This window comes from Acinonyx jubatus, chromosome B2 (genome assembly GCF_027475565.1).
Source record: "Acinonyx jubatus isolate Ajub_Pintada_27869175 chromosome B2, VMU_Ajub_asm_v1.0, whole genome shotgun sequence".
Taxonomy (NCBI): Eukaryota; Metazoa; Chordata; class Mammalia; order Carnivora; family Felidae; genus Acinonyx; species Acinonyx jubatus.
Genome location: NC_069385.1, coordinates 91,950,161 through 91,967,963, shown reverse-complemented (window position 1 = coordinate 91,967,963; position 17,803 = coordinate 91,950,161). Strand labels below are relative to the sequence as shown.

The 17,803-nt window shown below is 34.0% G+C and overlaps 1 protein-coding gene across 1 annotated transcript in view; it reads right to left on the bottom strand.

Annotated features, from left to right (window-relative positions):
• EYS (eyes shut homolog) overlaps positions 1-17,803 on the bottom strand; it is a 1,591,614-nt gene that overhangs the window by 1,108,706 nt on the left and 465,105 nt on the right. The window contains exon 13 of the mRNA XM_053222617.1: positions 5,094-5,215. Coding sequence (XP_053078592.1) covers positions 5,094-5,215 — 122 coding nt within the window. The remainder of the gene's footprint in view (positions 1-5,093; positions 5,216-17,803) is intronic.

The window sequence follows — 17,803 nt, the reverse complement described above, 5'->3', positions numbered from 1 at the left end:
AATGCTGTAACAACTCTGAAGAAGCAGGATGTGATTTACAGATTTGCCAATTTAAAAGGTTAAGTGTTCATAAAAAAATGATGAGTCATACAGACAAAGAAAAGTATGACCCATTTATAGGAATAAAGCAACCAGTAGAAACTATCCCTGAAGAAGCCTCAATATTGGATTTACTTAACACAGATATTAAATTAGCCAAAATAACTGTGATCAAAGAAAAATTGAAGCCATATCTAAATGATTAAGGAATGTATGAGATTGATGTTTTGTCTAACTGAGAATATAAAAAGATATCAATTATAAACAAGAACACAATAGAAATTCTGGAGTTAAAAGTATAAAAAATGAAATTAAAAAAATTATGAGAGGGGCACATCACCATATTTAAGTTGGTAGAAGAAGGAAGCAGTGCATTTGAAGTTAATCAATTAAGATTATTGATCCTAGAGATCAGGAGGAAAAATGAAGAGCCTCAGATACCTGTGGGACACCTTAAGAACATTAACATACACATGTGAGAGTTTTAGAACCAGAAGAGAGAGAGAAAAAAAAGACATATAAACTATTTTAAGATATAAAGGCCCAAACTTTCTAAATTTAATGAAAATTATTAATCTACACCCCCATGAAGATCAATGAGCTCCAGGGAAAATAAACTTAAAGACATATAATGCTAATCACATGATAGTCAACCCTCAAAAGACAAACAGAGAATTTTGGCAGCATCAAGAGAAAATGATTCATTATGCACAAGGGATCCTCAATAAGATTAACAGTTGACTAATCAGAAACCATGCAGTCCAGATGTACTTCAAATGCTGAAAGAAAAAGACTGTAAACCAATAATTCTATACCTCTTAAAGCTATCCTTTAAATTAAAGGAGAAATTAAGACATTCCCAGATAGAACAGAAAATTCATCAATAGCAGATCTGCTCTTTAAGAAATAGTAAAGAGAATCCTTTAGGCTAAGATGAAAAGATACTAGACAGTAATTTCAATTCACACACAAAAATACAGAGCACTGGTGATGGTAACTATATAGGCAAGTATAAAAACAGTATAAATGCATTTTTGCTTATCCTCTTTTTGTTTCCTATCTGATTTAAAAAACAGTACATAAAACATACTATAACATTGTGTTGATGGGCTTATAATCAATAAAAGCCTGAAGGATGTGGGAAGGAATAACGCTATAGTGGAGCAAAGTTTTTGTATACTATTGAAATTAAGTCAGTATTAACACTATGGAGACTGTTTTAAGTGAAGAAGTTAATTGTGATCTATAGGACAACTACTAAGAAACTATGTACAAATGCAAACTAAAAAGTAAAAAGAAATTAAAGTGTAATACCAGAAAAAGAAGTAATGCAAGAGTAGCCAATAATGGAGAAAGAGGAACAGCACCAACAACAAAAATATAACATATTAAAAAAAAGAAACTACACATATAAACTTTATATCATTAGTAATGTTAAATGTAACCTAAGGAGACATTCCAATAAGGGTAGAGATTGACAGAGTGGATTTTTAAAAACAGTCAAATTATATCCTATCTATAAAAGACAAGCTTTAGGGGCGCCTGGGTGGTGCAGTCGGTTGAGCGTCCGACTTCAGCCAGGTCACGATCTCAGGGTCCGGGAGTTCGAGCCCCGCGTCAGGCTCTGGGCTGATGGTTCAGAGCCTGGAGCCTGTTTCCGATTCTGTGTCCCTCTCTCTCTGCCCCTCCCCCGTTCATGCTCTGTCTCTCTCTGTCCCAAAAATAAATAAACGTTGAAAAAAAAAATTAAAAAAAAAAAAGACAAGCTTTATATTCAAAGTCACAAATAGGTTAAAACTAAAAAGTCAGAAAATATACACTATGCCATCAATAATAAACAAAGGGCTGAGGCAGCTATACTAATATCAGGCAAAATACACTTTAAAACAAAAAAATGTTACTCAAGACAAAGAAGGACATTTTATAAATATTTAAATCCATCAGTAAGATCTAACAATTAGATCCTAGAGCCTTAAGATCTAACTTAGGTAAATGAAGCAAAATATGGCAGATTAAATGGATAAACAATATTAAATTAGACAATAACAGGTAAACAATAACAATTGCAAACTTTATAATAGAACAAAGTCGCAGAAGATATAGGATATAGAAGACTTGATTAAGATATAAACCAGCTAGGCCTAAAAGACTCCTATAGAACATTCCAGCTAAAGTGGAATACACACTTTTTTCAAGTACTTATAGAATATATGTTAGGTTATAATGTATGCCTCAGTAAATTTTAAAAGATTTAACTCACACAAAATAAGTTTTCTTACCACAATAAAAGTAGAAATCAAGATCAAGAGAAATCTAGGGAATTCACAAATAAGTGAAAGTTTAACAAAACCAGTGAGCCAAAGAATAAATCACATGGGAAATTAGAAAATTATTTTGAGAGACACAAAACGTTAAAAAATATGAGATATAATGATACCAATGCTTAGAGTGAAATTTACAGCTGTAAACCCTGTATTAAAAAAGAACAGAGATCTCAATTCAATGATGGAACCATTCACCTTAAAACTAGAAAACGAAGAGAAAACCAAACCCCAAATGGATAATCTATCAAAATCTGAGGAATGATAAAATGACTGTATGAGTTTGTGTTAAGTGGCAATGTCTTCTGATACATTTATAAATTTAAGTCATTAAGAGTTCACAATTAGTGGTGTCAAAGTTATCTAGAAAGACTGATTGTGTCTCATGAATATTAAAATGTATTTTAATTAAGTCTCATAAACTTTGTTGCTTGTTTTGTTTTAGATCTTCAAGATGTCTATCTTAAATAGCAAATAGCAATTATCTAAATAAAAGTATTATCGTGTTGGATAATTAATATTTATTCTCACTCTGGTATTTTGGACAAATAGGTGGACAAACATAAGTCACAGATTTCATATAAATACACACATACATATACATTTTTTCTGCACGTCTATATGATAATGTATTTTGGGAATGAGAAAGCAAAAACTAATATCCAGGGTACCCAGGAGCTGGTCAGGCACTATAAGCAGGTTTACAGGTAGATCTTGGTGTTCTCCTGGTGAACATTTCAACAGACAATTTCACAGAACATCAAAATGAGACATACTTACTCCACTACCCTGATTAATCATTACAAAGACAAGCCAACCCCACAATCATATCTAAATGGTGACAAAACTTGAACACCATCTAAACCACAGGAATGGCCAAGCATTCTCCTATCATGGTTGATATAAATGGTTGCTGTCTCTATAAATTTTAGCTTTCACTCTGTCCAGTCTTCATTTCTTCTAGGTAAGATTTATTATGAATGTAGGTAATTCTTCCCACTTCCTGACAGTCCCCTTATCCAGGCCAAAGGCCCACTTTTGTAAACCCTCTTCAAAGTTATATTTCACAAACTCAAACCTGTAAGTCCTTCCAGCATCCTTTTACTGAGATGCTACATGGATTTAAATGGTGTGTGTTCTCCCTTATGGCAATGAGTTATAAACCCAAATTTTTCAACCACAGGTATGTTCCTGCTGGTGTTTGTCTGGAGGTGATTGACAGTAAGTACACACATACACAAATGCGTAAACAAATTATCGTTAGGAATTACATAAAAAGCTGAATGCTAAAAAGTATATATCAGAATTTTGATAGATGTGTTTATATATATATGTATATATAGTATATCATAACTTGTAGGTTATAATAAAAAGAATCATTTAAGAAAAGTAAAATAAGCATAGAAACTATGGGAAGTTTTTCTTTCCTAGCTCAACAAAAGTTGATTGTTTCTCCTACTATATAGATGGAAAGCCAGTTAATATTAATTTATGATGATATGTCAATTTTAAAAATAGATAATGTCACAAAAAGTAGCTCTGGTTTTTTACATTTTTACATATTTTAAACTAGTGTAAACTGATACCATTGTGAGTTTTTCTACATTAATAAAATTGTTAATTTTTTCTCTTACTGTCATTGAAATATAAATCAAACTATTGCCAGATCATTTCAGAATTGCCTTTAAAGGAAATAAACTGCCTATTGTTGATCACTCTGGATCTTATGTCCCATTTCAGTCACCAAAAATGAGGAATAGTGTACAAGTTATTTAAAAATTTTTTTAACATTTATTTATTTTTGAGACAGAGACAGAGCATGAACAGGGGAGGGTCAGAGAAAGAGGGAGACACAGAATCTGAAACAGGCTCCAGGCTCTGAGCTGGCAGCACAGAGCCCGACACGGGGCTCGAACCCACGGACCGTGAGAACATGACCTGAGCCGAAGTCGGACGCTTAACCGACTGAGCCACCCAGGCGCCCCAGTACAAGTTATTTTAGAGGACACTCTGAAATCATTTTGATTTTTCCCTGAGAAAATGATCACCTAAATATATTTATATTCAATTAATCTGATTCTGTGACAAGAAGAAAATCATTCTAGTTACACTAAACCTGGTTTTGCTTGAGAGACCTAGTGTATAGTTCTCTACACTCTACACCTTAACAAGTTAAAGGATAAAAGCTATTTTTTACCAATATTGATCTGGTTACTAAATGTTTCAAATCATAGTAATAACTACTCAGAATTTCTACTTAGAGCTACTTCAGATTTCTCATCTAAAACTAATACAATTGGATTATGGGATATGTGGAGTAATTAATGTAAAATTCATCAATAATTTGACTAAAGTAATCCAAATTCATGATAATCTCTGGGTAATAAACTGAAAGTTTTAATTCAGTAGACCCATTAACAAGTCATTTGTGGCACCCATTTTGCACGGAGGGATCCAAAACAACATTGAGATGACAAAGGCATGTTTTGAAGAAGTGAAGGCATTTGTAACATGTATCAGATTTGGACATTGCATTTCCAAGTTTAATATTATTTACGACTTTTGACACAAATTTCAAATGAATGTTGACGCTATCTTGTCAGAAAATGGCTGTTCATCTTGAGATCATTTTTTTAATTAATGGATGCAAAGTGAAAATAAACTCTGGAATTATCCCAAAGACAAGAACACTCCAAGTGATTTCATGAAGAAAATTATAAACACATTACTCACCGATAGCTATTGTAAAGGTCAGTACAGGTGGAATTATTCTTACAAGGATTCATTTTGCAGTCATTGGATTCTTGTTCACAAAAACTTCCTTCCCAACCAGCTAAGCACACACACTGGTAACTCTATGGGAATATGAAAATCATATAACCTTTAGGTTATTTCTTGCTATTAAGCCTATAATCCAGTTATTACTCTCGGCTATGTTGATCTATGTCAATTTATAACTATTTCAATTTTTATAGAATGTCAATACTTCCCCCAAATTACTTTTACCACAGTTTAAAAGCTATGTGAACAGTATTTGTAGCAAATTCAATAAAAATAAATATATATTATGCTCACACAGAACTATTGGTTTTGTTAAATATCTTAATATAAACATAATGTATTAGTAATAAGGTAAGTATGTAAAACTAACTAAATATACAACTAAGCAACTAGCTCACTCATTAAAAAATATATAACTATATTATGTATTTACTGTACTACTTATAAATAATCTATGTCAGTACACTATTGTTGGTCGATTGAAATTGAAAAACTTTGAATATCATTTTGCTAAGAGATAGAGTAGTCCTATAACAATATTCAAAATACTAAAAGTAAAACTGGTTTTCTAGGATTGGAAAAACAAACAAAATTACCATGGGACAATAATTTAAAATATTAAAAATACTTTCAAAGAACAGGACTCTTGTTAAAAAAAAAACAGAATTTGGGCTCTTTAGAGATTCTAAATTTATAATAATGAAAAATACTAAAATCAATGTTAGTTGTTCTCTTGATCTTCACTGTTCAATACAGGAGCCACTAGCCCCATGTGGTTACAGAGCATTGCAATGTGGCTGGCCTCAAATGAAATGTACTATAAGTACGAAATACACATTGAATTTTCAAGAAATGTAAAATAACTAATAATTTTATTACTTACATACTATAATCATAATAATGTGCACATAGAGTTAAAATATATTAACATTAATTTCACCTGCTTCCTTTAGCCTTTTTTAATGTGGCTTCTAGAAAACTTAAAACACACACACACACACACACACACACACACACACACACACACACGGTCTCATTACTTTTCTCTTAGACAGAGCTATGGTAGCTAATTATGGCCACTTAGTTTTTCTACTTGCAAATAGAGTTAAGAAGTCTACATAGTTACATCTACCAGAAAAGGAGCTCTCTGAAACTCAAGAACTTGTTCTATAATACACATTCCAGCTTCTTGAAGAGGTCTGGCACCTCACAGATGCTTAATACATGTTGGTTGAACATATGAGAAATAATAAATATGACAGGAAAAGTAACATAAAAACTGAAGTAACCCACATGGATTTCAAAAGGATTCTAATGTTTGCTAGAGGTACATAGCAAATTTCTTTTGAACGTTACAATCAAACAACAATCAAACAAGCATAAATTCATGCTCCATGTATTTGCATTTAGGTTACAATAATTTGAATGCCACTGAATATTTTGTTTTGGGTTATTAGGGTCAATTGGTCTGCTATGGCTTGAGAGCAGCTGAAAAGCAGAAAGGGATGAGAGCCACTGTGTTATCAACACTGGGTTTTATTCCTGACATATGTGTTAATTCTCCCGCATACTCATTAATAGTACTCCTGGTTAGCTGGATTTTGGCAGTAATTTTCTCATGCATTGTGGCCCCCACATTGTTAACATTCTCAATGATTTTGGTTATATATGGAGTTTTCACTTAATGTAGTTAGCTCATTTTTTTCTTCCCTTTTTTGACAGCATTAAAAAAAGAATTCCATGAAAATTGATGTAGTGAGTATATTGATTTGAAAGGCAATTCTATAGAAAGCAAGACAAGCGTCTGCTGTAGGTACATCGGAGAAACTACCCAACTCAGTGATGGAAATTAAGGTAGAGTGGTATGGATAACACGTGCATGAAATCTGTGGGACAAATGAGGTGCCCTGTTCATTTTCTAAGAGGTATGAATCATTTCTGTAAAGACAAAAAAAGCACAGGTTTACTGCTGGTTTTTCTTTTGATATCACAGTAATAATTTGAAACTAATTTTGTAATTGAGTCAAAAACCAATCAAATATCTTTCCCATTAAAGATATATGTTCCATAAAAGCTAATAATTATCAGTGGTCTTGACGATTTAATAATTAGAAGAAAATTATCATCAATGTAATGGTATAATTATCATTAAAGTGTCAGGTACTACAGCAATGATCTAATCATATATGATATAATCTGTACATAGAGGAAACATAAAAAATGAGAGAAATAGATTTTTTAAATATTTAATATTAAAAATATACATTATTAAGGAAGCAGAAATTAATATTAACTAGAAATAACACAGAGTTCAGGTATTTCTATTAATCTGTTGCATACTTAGTTCAGAAGCATTTTTCTGAATTTGGACACTCTTACTACAAAACACTTTCTCATTCAACATTGCAAAATTAATAATTCCAGTAATTTTAAATAGCACTTAATAGTGAAATACTATTTTTAAACCATATTGTCTTGGCATTAAATAAATAATAATGTTTTGAACTGGTTTTGCTGAGGAAGGAAATTTATTTAAAGATGTTTACTAAAATGAATAAATGTATGAGGGGCGCCTGGGTGGCTCAGTCAGTTAAGCATCAGGCTTTGGCTCAGGTCAGGATCTCATGGTTCGTGGGTTCAAGCCCTGCGTCAAGCTCTGTGCTGACAGCTCAGAGTCTGAAGCCTGCTTTGGATGTTGTGTTTCCCTCTCTCTGCTCCTCCCCCACTCACACTCTGTCTCTCTCTCTCTCTCTCTCTCTCAAAAATAAACATTAAAAAATATTTTTAAAGAAGAAAAAAGTTTGTATGGTTTATGAAGTTGGAGCCACATCATTTTTATCACTTAATACAAAGTATTAACTAGACATTATCCTTCCAGACAAAACATTTTTTTGTAGTTTTAAAATACACCAGTAAGAAGGATAAAGGGAAGACAGTAACATGATAGAAGATGATATGTATCTAGCATAGTGAACAATACAACCAGTGAGACAAAAGACAAAGTGGTCCAGTTTGGTAGGTATAATAACTATATATCAAATATATATATCAAATATATGTGTATAATATATTATAATAGTGGCTTTCCATACTAGGGCATTTACCTATTTAAATTCAGGTAAATAGAAAGGGAGGAGACAAAATGACAGAAGAGCATGGAAGTTTTTTTGTGTGTCTCACATCCATGAAATATAGCCAGATCAACATTAAACCATCCTGAAAACCTAGAAAACTGATTTGAGTATTAATGCAACAATCGGCACAACCTGAACCACAGAACTCAGTAGGTACATAGCGCGGAGAGATGAACTGGGGGAGAGAGAGGGCAGGGAGCTGTTTTTGCTTGCAGAGAGAGGACGGAGATGGGGTGAGAGTACAGGAGAAGACAGCTTGCTTGTATCTGTGTTGATTAAGTTCCTGGCTGTTGTTTCTTTCTGCTTTTTCTTTTGGAGTGAATTCTTTCATTTCATCATTTTGAAGGAAGAAAAAGAATTAATAAAGTAAAAAAAAATAAAATTAAAAAATTAAAAACAACACACACACATACACACACACACAAAAGCAGCTGGACAAAAAGTGGAAAAGTGGAAACAGCCGCAGGGACTGAACAAAAAAGGGAGAAAGGAGAAATGAGAGGGTTTAAATTCCATTATGAATCTATAAACAGAGGGAGCACAGAGTCTGAAACTCCTCAACTTGATACCTGACAGTGCTCTGGTGGGAAGGGCAAATTCCCAGGAGCAAAGTGAGGTCCAGGCAGTCCTTGGGCCACACGGGGAGAGTTGGTTCTCCTGCTGGGAGGACATTTGGTAGAGGCTGTGCGGCCACCTCACAGGAAAGGTCCCAGCAAACCCCAGGAAACAAACACATTCATTGGCACTGGAACAAGGATGTTATGAGTGGGCTAACCAAGAAATTAAAGAGGAAATTAAAAAGTACATGGAAGCCAATGAAAATGATAACACCACAGCCCAAAACCTCGGGGATGCAGCAAAGGCAGTCATAAGAGGGAAGTATATAGCAATCCAGGCCTTCCTAAAGAAGAAAGAAAAGTCTCAGATATACAACCTAATCTTACACCTTAAACAGCTGGAAAAGAACAGCAAATAAAACCCCAAACTAGCAGAAAATAGGAAATAATAAAGACTAGAGCAGCAATCAATGCTATCCAAACCAAAAAAAACCTAGCAGAACACATCAGTGAAACCAGGAGCTGGTTCTTTTTTTTTTTTAATTTTTTTAAAATTTTTATTCATTTTTTGACAGAGAGAGACAGAGCATGAGCGGGGAGGGGCAGAAAGAGAGGGAGACACAGAATCCAAAGCAGGCTCCAGGCTATGAGTTGTCAGCGCAGGGCCTGACGTGGGGCTCAAACTCACAGACAGTGAGATCATGACCTGAGCTGAAGTCGGATGCTCAACCGACTGAGCCACCCAGGCACCCATGGTTCTTTGAAAGAATTAACAAAATTGATAAACCTCTAGGCAGTTTGATCAAAAAGAAAAAGGAACGGACCTAAATAAATGAAATCAAGAATGAAAGAGGAGAGATCACAACCAACACTGAAGAAATACAAACAATAATAAAATACTATGGGCAATTATACACCAGTAAAATGGACAATCTGGAAGAAATGGACAAATTCTTAGAAACACATAAACTACCAAAACTGAAACAGCAAGAAATAGATGCATAACTAGTAAAGAAATCAAATTAGTAATAAAAAATCTCCCAAAAACAAGAGTCCAGGGCCAGATGGATTTCCAGGGGAATTCTACAAAACATTTGAAGAAGAGTTAACACCTGTTCTCTTGAAGCTGTTCCAAAAAAAATAAAAATGAAAGGAAAACTTCCAACTCTCTGTGAAGCCAGCATTACCTTGATTCCAAAACCGGACAAAAGACCTCACTAAAAAGGAGAACTATACACCAATTTCCCTGATGAACATGGGTGCAAAAAAACTCAACAAGATATTAGCCAACTGGCCCCAACAATACATTAAAAAAATTATTCACCACGACCAATTGGGATTTATACCTGGGATGCAGAGCTGGTTCAATATCCGCAAAAGAATTAACATGATTCATCACATCAATAAAAGAAAGGACAAGAACCATATGATCCTCTCAATAGATGCAGAGAAAGCATTTGACAAAATACAGCAAACTTTCTTGATAAAAACCCTCAAGAAAGTAGGGAGAGAAGGAGTATACCTTGAGATCATAAAAGCCATATATGAAAGACCCACTGCTAATATCATCCTCAATGGGGAAAAACTGACAACTTTCCCCCTAAGGTCAGGAACAAAACAGGGATGTCCACTCTCGTCACTGTTATTCAACATAGTATTGGAAGTCTTAGCCTCTGCAATTAGACAACATAAAGAAATAAAAGGCATCCAAATCAGCTAGGAGGAGGTCAACCTTTCACTCTTGGCAGATGACATGATACTCTATATGGAAAACCCTAAAGATTTCACCAAAAATCTGCTAGAACTGATCCATGAATTCAGCAAAGTTTCAGGATATAAAATCAACGCACAGAAATCAGCTGCATTCCTATACACCAACATAAAGCAACAGAAAGAGAACTCAAGGAATTGATCCCATTTACAATTGCACCAAAAACCATAAAATACCTAGGAATAAATCTAACCAAAGAGGTGAAAATCTATACACTGAAAACTATAACAAGCTTATGAAAGAAATTGAAGAAGACAAAAAAAAAAAGGAAAAAAAAATATTCCATGCTCCTGGATAGGAAGAAAATATATTGTTAAAATGTCAATACTACCCAAATCAATCTATACATATTCAATGCAATCCATATCAAAACAACACCAGCATTCTTCACAGAGCTAGAACAAACAATCCCAAAATTTGTATGGAACTAGAAAAGACCCCAAGTAGCCACAGCAATCTTGAAAAAGAAAACCAAAGCAGGAGGCATCACAATCCCAGAGCTCAAGCTATATTACAAAGCTACAATCATCAATGCAGTATGGTACTGGCACAAAAACAGACACTCAACAATGGAACAGAAGAGAAAACCCATAAATGGACCCACAAATGTATGGCCAACTAATCTTTGGCAAAGCAGGAAAGAATATCCAATGGAATAAAGACAGTCTCTCCAGCAAGTGGTGCTAGGAAAACTGGACAGTGCCATGCAGAAAAATAAATGTGGACCACTTTCTTACACCATACACAAAAACAAACTCAAAATGGATGAAAGACCGCAATGTAAGACTCTATCAAAGTCCTAGAGGAGAAAGCAGGCAAAAACATCTTTGATGTTGGTCACAGCAACTTACTCAACACGTCTCTGGAGGCAAGGGAAACAAAAGCAAAAATTAACTATTGGGATCTCATCAAAATAAAAACTTCTGCACAGTGAAGGAATCAATCAGCAAAACTAAAAGGCAAAGGATGGAATGGGAGAAGCTATTTGCAACTGACATATCTGATAAATGGTTAATATCCAAAATCTATAAAGAACTTATCAAACTCAACAGCCAAAAACCAAATAATCCAGTGAAGAAATGGGCAAAAGACATGAATAGACACTTCTCCAAAGACATCCATATGGCCAACCGACACATGAAAAATGCTCAACATCACTTATCATCAGGAAAATACAAATCAAAACCACAATGAGATACCACCTCACACCTGTCAGAATGGCTAACATTAACAATTCAGGCAACAACAGATGTTGGCAAGGATGGGGAGAAAGAGGATCTCTTTTGCACTGCTGGTGGGAATGCGAACTGGTGAAGCCACTCTGGAAAACAGTATGGAGGTTCCTTAAAAAATTAGAAATAGAACTACCCTGTGAGCCAGCAATCGCACTACTATGTATTTATCCAAGGGATACAGGTATGCTGCTTCAAAGGGGCACATGTACCCCAATGTTTATAGTGGCACTGTCAACAAAAGCCAAAGTATGGAAACAGCCCAAATGTCCCTCAATGAATGAACAGGTGAAGAAGATGTGGTTTATGTATACAATGTGTATATACAGAATAGTTACTTGGCAATCAAAAAGAATGAAATCTTGCCATTTGCAACTATGTGGATGGAAATAGAGAGTATTATGCCAAGCGAAATTAGTCAGAGAAAGACAAATATCATATGACTTCACTCATATGAGGACTTTAAGATACAAAACAGATGAACATAAGGAAAGGGAAGCAAAAATAATATAAAAACAGGGAGGGAGACAAAACATAAGAGACTTAAATATGGAGAACAAACAGGGTTGCTGGCGAGGTTGTGGGAGGGGGATGGGTTAATAGGTAAGAGGCATTAAGGAATCTACTTTTGAAATCATCGTTCGTTGCAATATATGCTAACTAACTTGGATGTAAATTTAAAAATAAATAAATAAATAAATAATAAGAAATAAAAGCTGAATACAGTAAAAAAAAACAAAAAGAAAAACAAAAAACATCAGGTAAATAGAAGCTAAGCAGAAAGAAGTAGTTGGAGTTTGCCACAATCTCCCTGAAATGGAAAGAAAATATTGGTATTCAGTTTTGTCAAGGACATATGTCCCTGAAAAGAAGAGCAAAGTGAGCCCAAACTTTGATGAATAGTCTTTTGGAGGCACTTTGTCCCCAATGCAAGCCAAAAGTAGCCAAAGTGAACAACAAAGATTTAGTCATCTTATAGTGCAGGGAAGCTAGAGGCAGGAGTATGGGCCTGCAAGATGGAATGGTCCTGCTAAAAACTCCCGGCTTTCATTTGACACCTCAGAGGGCCACTATCTAAAAGGAAGGGCACACCAGCAAAAATCCCAGCTCAGATCATGCTAAAACTCCATTCAATGACAATGAGGTTATGTATCCATATTCTATTTGTCTGCCAGGGAAAATTAAGTGGTCTTTGGAGAAAGTTAACATTAGAACTTTTCAGTGTTTGATAGAGAGTGGTATTTGATAAAAAAATAAATAAAGGAATGCTGATGGTCAAAACTCAAGAGAAAAACAGTAAAAATAGCCTCTCCAGATATTGTGCTTATTAGACATTTTAAAATAACTGATTAATATGCTCAAAAATATACAAGGTAAGATACAGAATTCCACTAGCAACTTTATATAATAGATTTATATAGGAATAATGCACATATAATGCACAATAATGCATATATAGAGTTAATAGGAATAATGCACATTTGAATATAATAATAATTGAGGTCCGCCTGGGTGGCTCAGTCAGTTAAGCATCCGACTTTGGCTCAGGTCATGATCTCAACGTTCATGAGTTTGAGCCCTGTGTGGGGCTCTGTGCTGACAGCTCAGAGCCTGAAGCATTCTTAGAATTCTGTGTCTCCCTTCTCTCTGGCCCTCTCTCTTTCTTAAAAATAAAATAAGCATTTAAAAATTAAAAAAATGAAAATAATAAGTGAAATTTAATAATTTAATCCATTATTTTAATATCAGAAATTTTAGCAGAGAGGATTAAACATCCAGGTTGAGGTACATAAATTAAAAAGGATAGAGAAGGCAAAGAGGAAACAGAAAATATGGGAAATAATATGAAGAATTAATATGTTTAATTGTATTACAAAAAAAGAGGAGTGGGAGAGATTAAATCAAAGCACTATTTGAAAAATTACTGAGAATTGTCTAAAAATAGCAAAGAAAGTAACCACTGATTTAGAAAGCTCTCCAGACCTACATTGGATGAGTACAAAGAAAACTCTTCCAGGGAATATGAAAGATGGAGTATAAATTTTAAAAGCAGCCAAAGAACAAAGACACTTCATCTTCAAAGAGCCAAGACTGACACCTCACTTCCCGGTAGTGGAAGCAAGAACCCAGTAACCAATTTTTGTATGGAGTGAAAGAAAATAACTACCACCCTAAAAGTCTATGCCCAGTAATAATTACCCTTTCAGGGAAAGAAGAATAAACACATTTTTAGAAAACCCAACACCTGAGAATTTACTACAGTGTTTAAGATTGTGGGGATTTGGTGACAGCTGGGATTTCAACTAAGCTTCATGAATTATTATTATATAATTATAAGCATATTATTTAATCTCAAGGAACATCAGAAATAATAGTAACTGGGGTGCCTGGGTGGCTTAGTCGGTTAAGCATTCTACTTCTGCTCAGGTCATGATCTCACCGTTTGTGGCTATGAGCCTCACATCAGGCTCTCTGCTGACAGCACAGAATCTACTTTAGATCCTCTGTCTCCCCGCCCCCATCCCTCCCCTAATTCTTCTCTCCCTCTTCTTCTCTTTCTCTCTCAAATAAATAAATAAGCAAACAACAACAAAAAAACTTAAAAAAAAAAAGGAAAGAATGCTATGTGATAAGAGTGTGAAGATTAAATGAATACCTAGTATAGAACTTCCTGTGATATCTGGCTTAAAATAGTATACCAGAGAATTTTAACTAAAATGTTCTTTTATCCAGTGACCTATTCACGTAGTCTGAGCTACTCCTCAGACTCTGATTCATGCTGCTTTGACATTCTTCAGCCTGGAAAACCTTTGCTCACTCCCCCAGCCCCAACTTTCCAAAATGTCGCATTACATCTGAATCTTGATCATTTCTTCTGGTATACTTTCCTCGCTCACAATTACTATTTTATTTTTATCCTTTATAGTAGTTTTAGAGTACATAAGTTATTCATATACACATTATGTTTTCCATTTAGTACTTATGATATTTAAAAATATTTTATTGCGTTTTTCTCTAATGTAAAATATAAATTACAAAAAGGCAGAGACTTAATATTTTTTCAGTTATCATCAGTTATTTGGACTACTGTCTTATATTTGATTAAAAGAATGAATATTAGAAAATAAAATATATATGACATTAATTGGTAATAATATAGTCATAGAGAATATTTTATTTACGAAGTTTCTAGATATTAAATCATCTCATTTTCCTAGCAAGAAAAAAAGTCTATTTTAGATTACATTTAAATAACCTTTTAAATAAACATTCAACTAAAAACAAGTTCTACAAATAAGGATTAATAATCCCAATAAAAGAAAAATGGGATTAGTTCCATTATGAACAGTGTTTACATATTGAGATAATTATATTTGATTCAAACCTAGCCACAAAATTCATCTTACAAAATAGTTCCTGTGTGAAATTTCCTTTTAGATTCCTGAAAATTTATATATACACCAAAGAATAAAAATAACAAAATTTTCAAACTGTGGTCTCTTTTTGACTCATTATTCATATCTAGGCAGAAGAACAAAGATGTATTTTTTCTTTAATAAAATTTCTAAAAATGAAGTAAAATTCATAATATATCTGTCCTTCTAAGAATAATGAGCTCTGCCTGTTGACTTAAAGTCTGTTTCCTTTTCATGTTATCTTTAGTATTCATTTTAATCTATAAAGACTTACAAAATTGGCTATAGACACAGATTCCTAAATACTGGATATAATGATACTCAGGTCTAGATGTAATACAGTAATATTTATTTTTAAAAGCAAACAAAACTATGTTAATATGATTTCTTTCAACCACAGAAAGTGATTTATTTTGGCACTTTAAATCTAAAGTGAAATAATATGTATTATTCTGACAGAAAGTTAATGGAATATTTAAAAACAATTTCTGTGAGAAGTTATAAATGCTGAATTTGATTGAACATATTTTGAAACAAGGTAATGAAAATACATGCTAAATTGAGTGGTAGTTTCAAGGCAGAACTGTTTTAGAGAACACAGTTTCTTTAATTTGGGAAAATGTAATCTATGAAGAGAATGAAAAGCCATGTGTTAGATGTGGATGTGGATAGGGCATAAATCAAACTATATTGAACTTTAAAAACAGTTTCTAAAGGAAATATAAACCTGTAAGAAAATTAGTCATCATTTTCATGTAAAGATTTTTTTGTTAGTAACAAGAAAAGCAGATAAGTATTTTGTTCCTATTCTAAATGAAGAAATGATTTTAAGTGCAAATTTCCACTTTCATTACAATTAGTTCTCTTTCATTATAATTACTTCATTATAATTTAGTTCTCTTATTGAATGTCCTACCTTCATAAACTATTGGCAATCCTTTCCAAAAGGTTTCCTTACCTTTAACATTTCCTTCCCTTTTTTTCCTTCCTTCCTCGTTTCCTTCCTTTTTTTTAGAATTTAGGGGCACCTGGGTGGCTCAGTCGGTTAAACATCTGACTTAGGCACAGGTCATAACCTTATGGTTCATGGTCATGATCACACTGTTTGTGGGTTCGAGCCCCTCCTTGGGCTCTGCTGACAGCTCAGAGCCTGGAGCCTGCTTTGGATTCTGTGTCTCCCTCTCTCTGACACCCCCCCACACACTCATGTTCTGTCTGTCTCTCTCAAAAATAAATAAACTTAAAAGAATAAAAATAATAAAATAAATCAAGTTTAAAAGTAGACTCAAAGGGCTTAGGCTACCAGTACCAGAATTTTATTCTTTACTGATAATATAGCTACCATGAGAAAATAATTCATCTGCCATCAGACACATTTCCAATATCATGAATACTGCTTTCCATATTGACTCAATTTGACAACTGGCAATACAGTCTTATTACCCAAAGCTTTATCCCCAGGACATATATAATATTACAGAATACAAAACTGTAATCTTCTGAGAGACCATCACAAACATAAAGATGCCAGAATATGAATGCAATTCTGCTACAGATAGTGAGGATGTTTGGGACAATTACTTTGTGGTCTGAAAGTCAAATGACAAAGATAATGTAAGTGCACCATAAACCAAAAATTCACTTTTTTACCCCCGTCAGGCTCTTTCTAAAATATTTCACAGAAAGATAATATATAGCTCCTTTTCTTATGCTCCATTTTCTGGCACATTAGAAAGCCCACAAAATTTTACATCTCTTATTGTTCAAAGCTGTGTTAAACATTAGATTATTTGGTCCAGTGGTTTTGAAAATTTTGTTAATTTTAAGTAAGAAACCTTCATACAAACATAATTTCCTAGGGAGTGAAAGGAAATAAAGCAACTTAAAGCAGATCCGCTCTGACTAAAGCAAGGGAAGGAAGCCCCAAGCTTTTCCCATTTAGCTGTCTTAGACACCCTCTTCCTTCCCCATCTGCCCCTTAGGACATCATTAACACAGAATCTCAAATCACAGAGTAAAAACACTGATCCATCCACCCTATTTCATTTTATAATGAAGAAACAGAACTCATGGATGTTAATTAACTGCTCAAGCTGCTATAACTAGCTGATGGAAATACTGGAATTAGAACTCATGTCTCTTGACTCCCTGTCCAATATTTCCAAATGCAGCTTAAAAAAATCAATTTGAAACATCTGGTAAATTAGTAAATTCAGAAATATATTTCTTGCAATGTACCTTCAAGACAGACTGAGAATTTTTTTTCTAATTTTTTGAGAGACAGAGAGAGAGAGAGAAAGCACAAGGGGGTGAGAGGGGCAGAGGAAGAGAGAGAGCAAGAATGTTAAGCAGGCTCTATGCTCAGTGCAGAGCTTGACACAGAGGCTCAATCCTACAACTCTGGGATCATGATCTGAGAAGAAATCAAGAGTCAAAAACTCAACCAACTGAGTCACCCAGGTGCCCTGACAACCTGAGAATTTTAAGGTAATCTTCAAATCATGTACATTGAATAATCCTGTTACATGAATTCCTATAATCTTTTTTTCTCT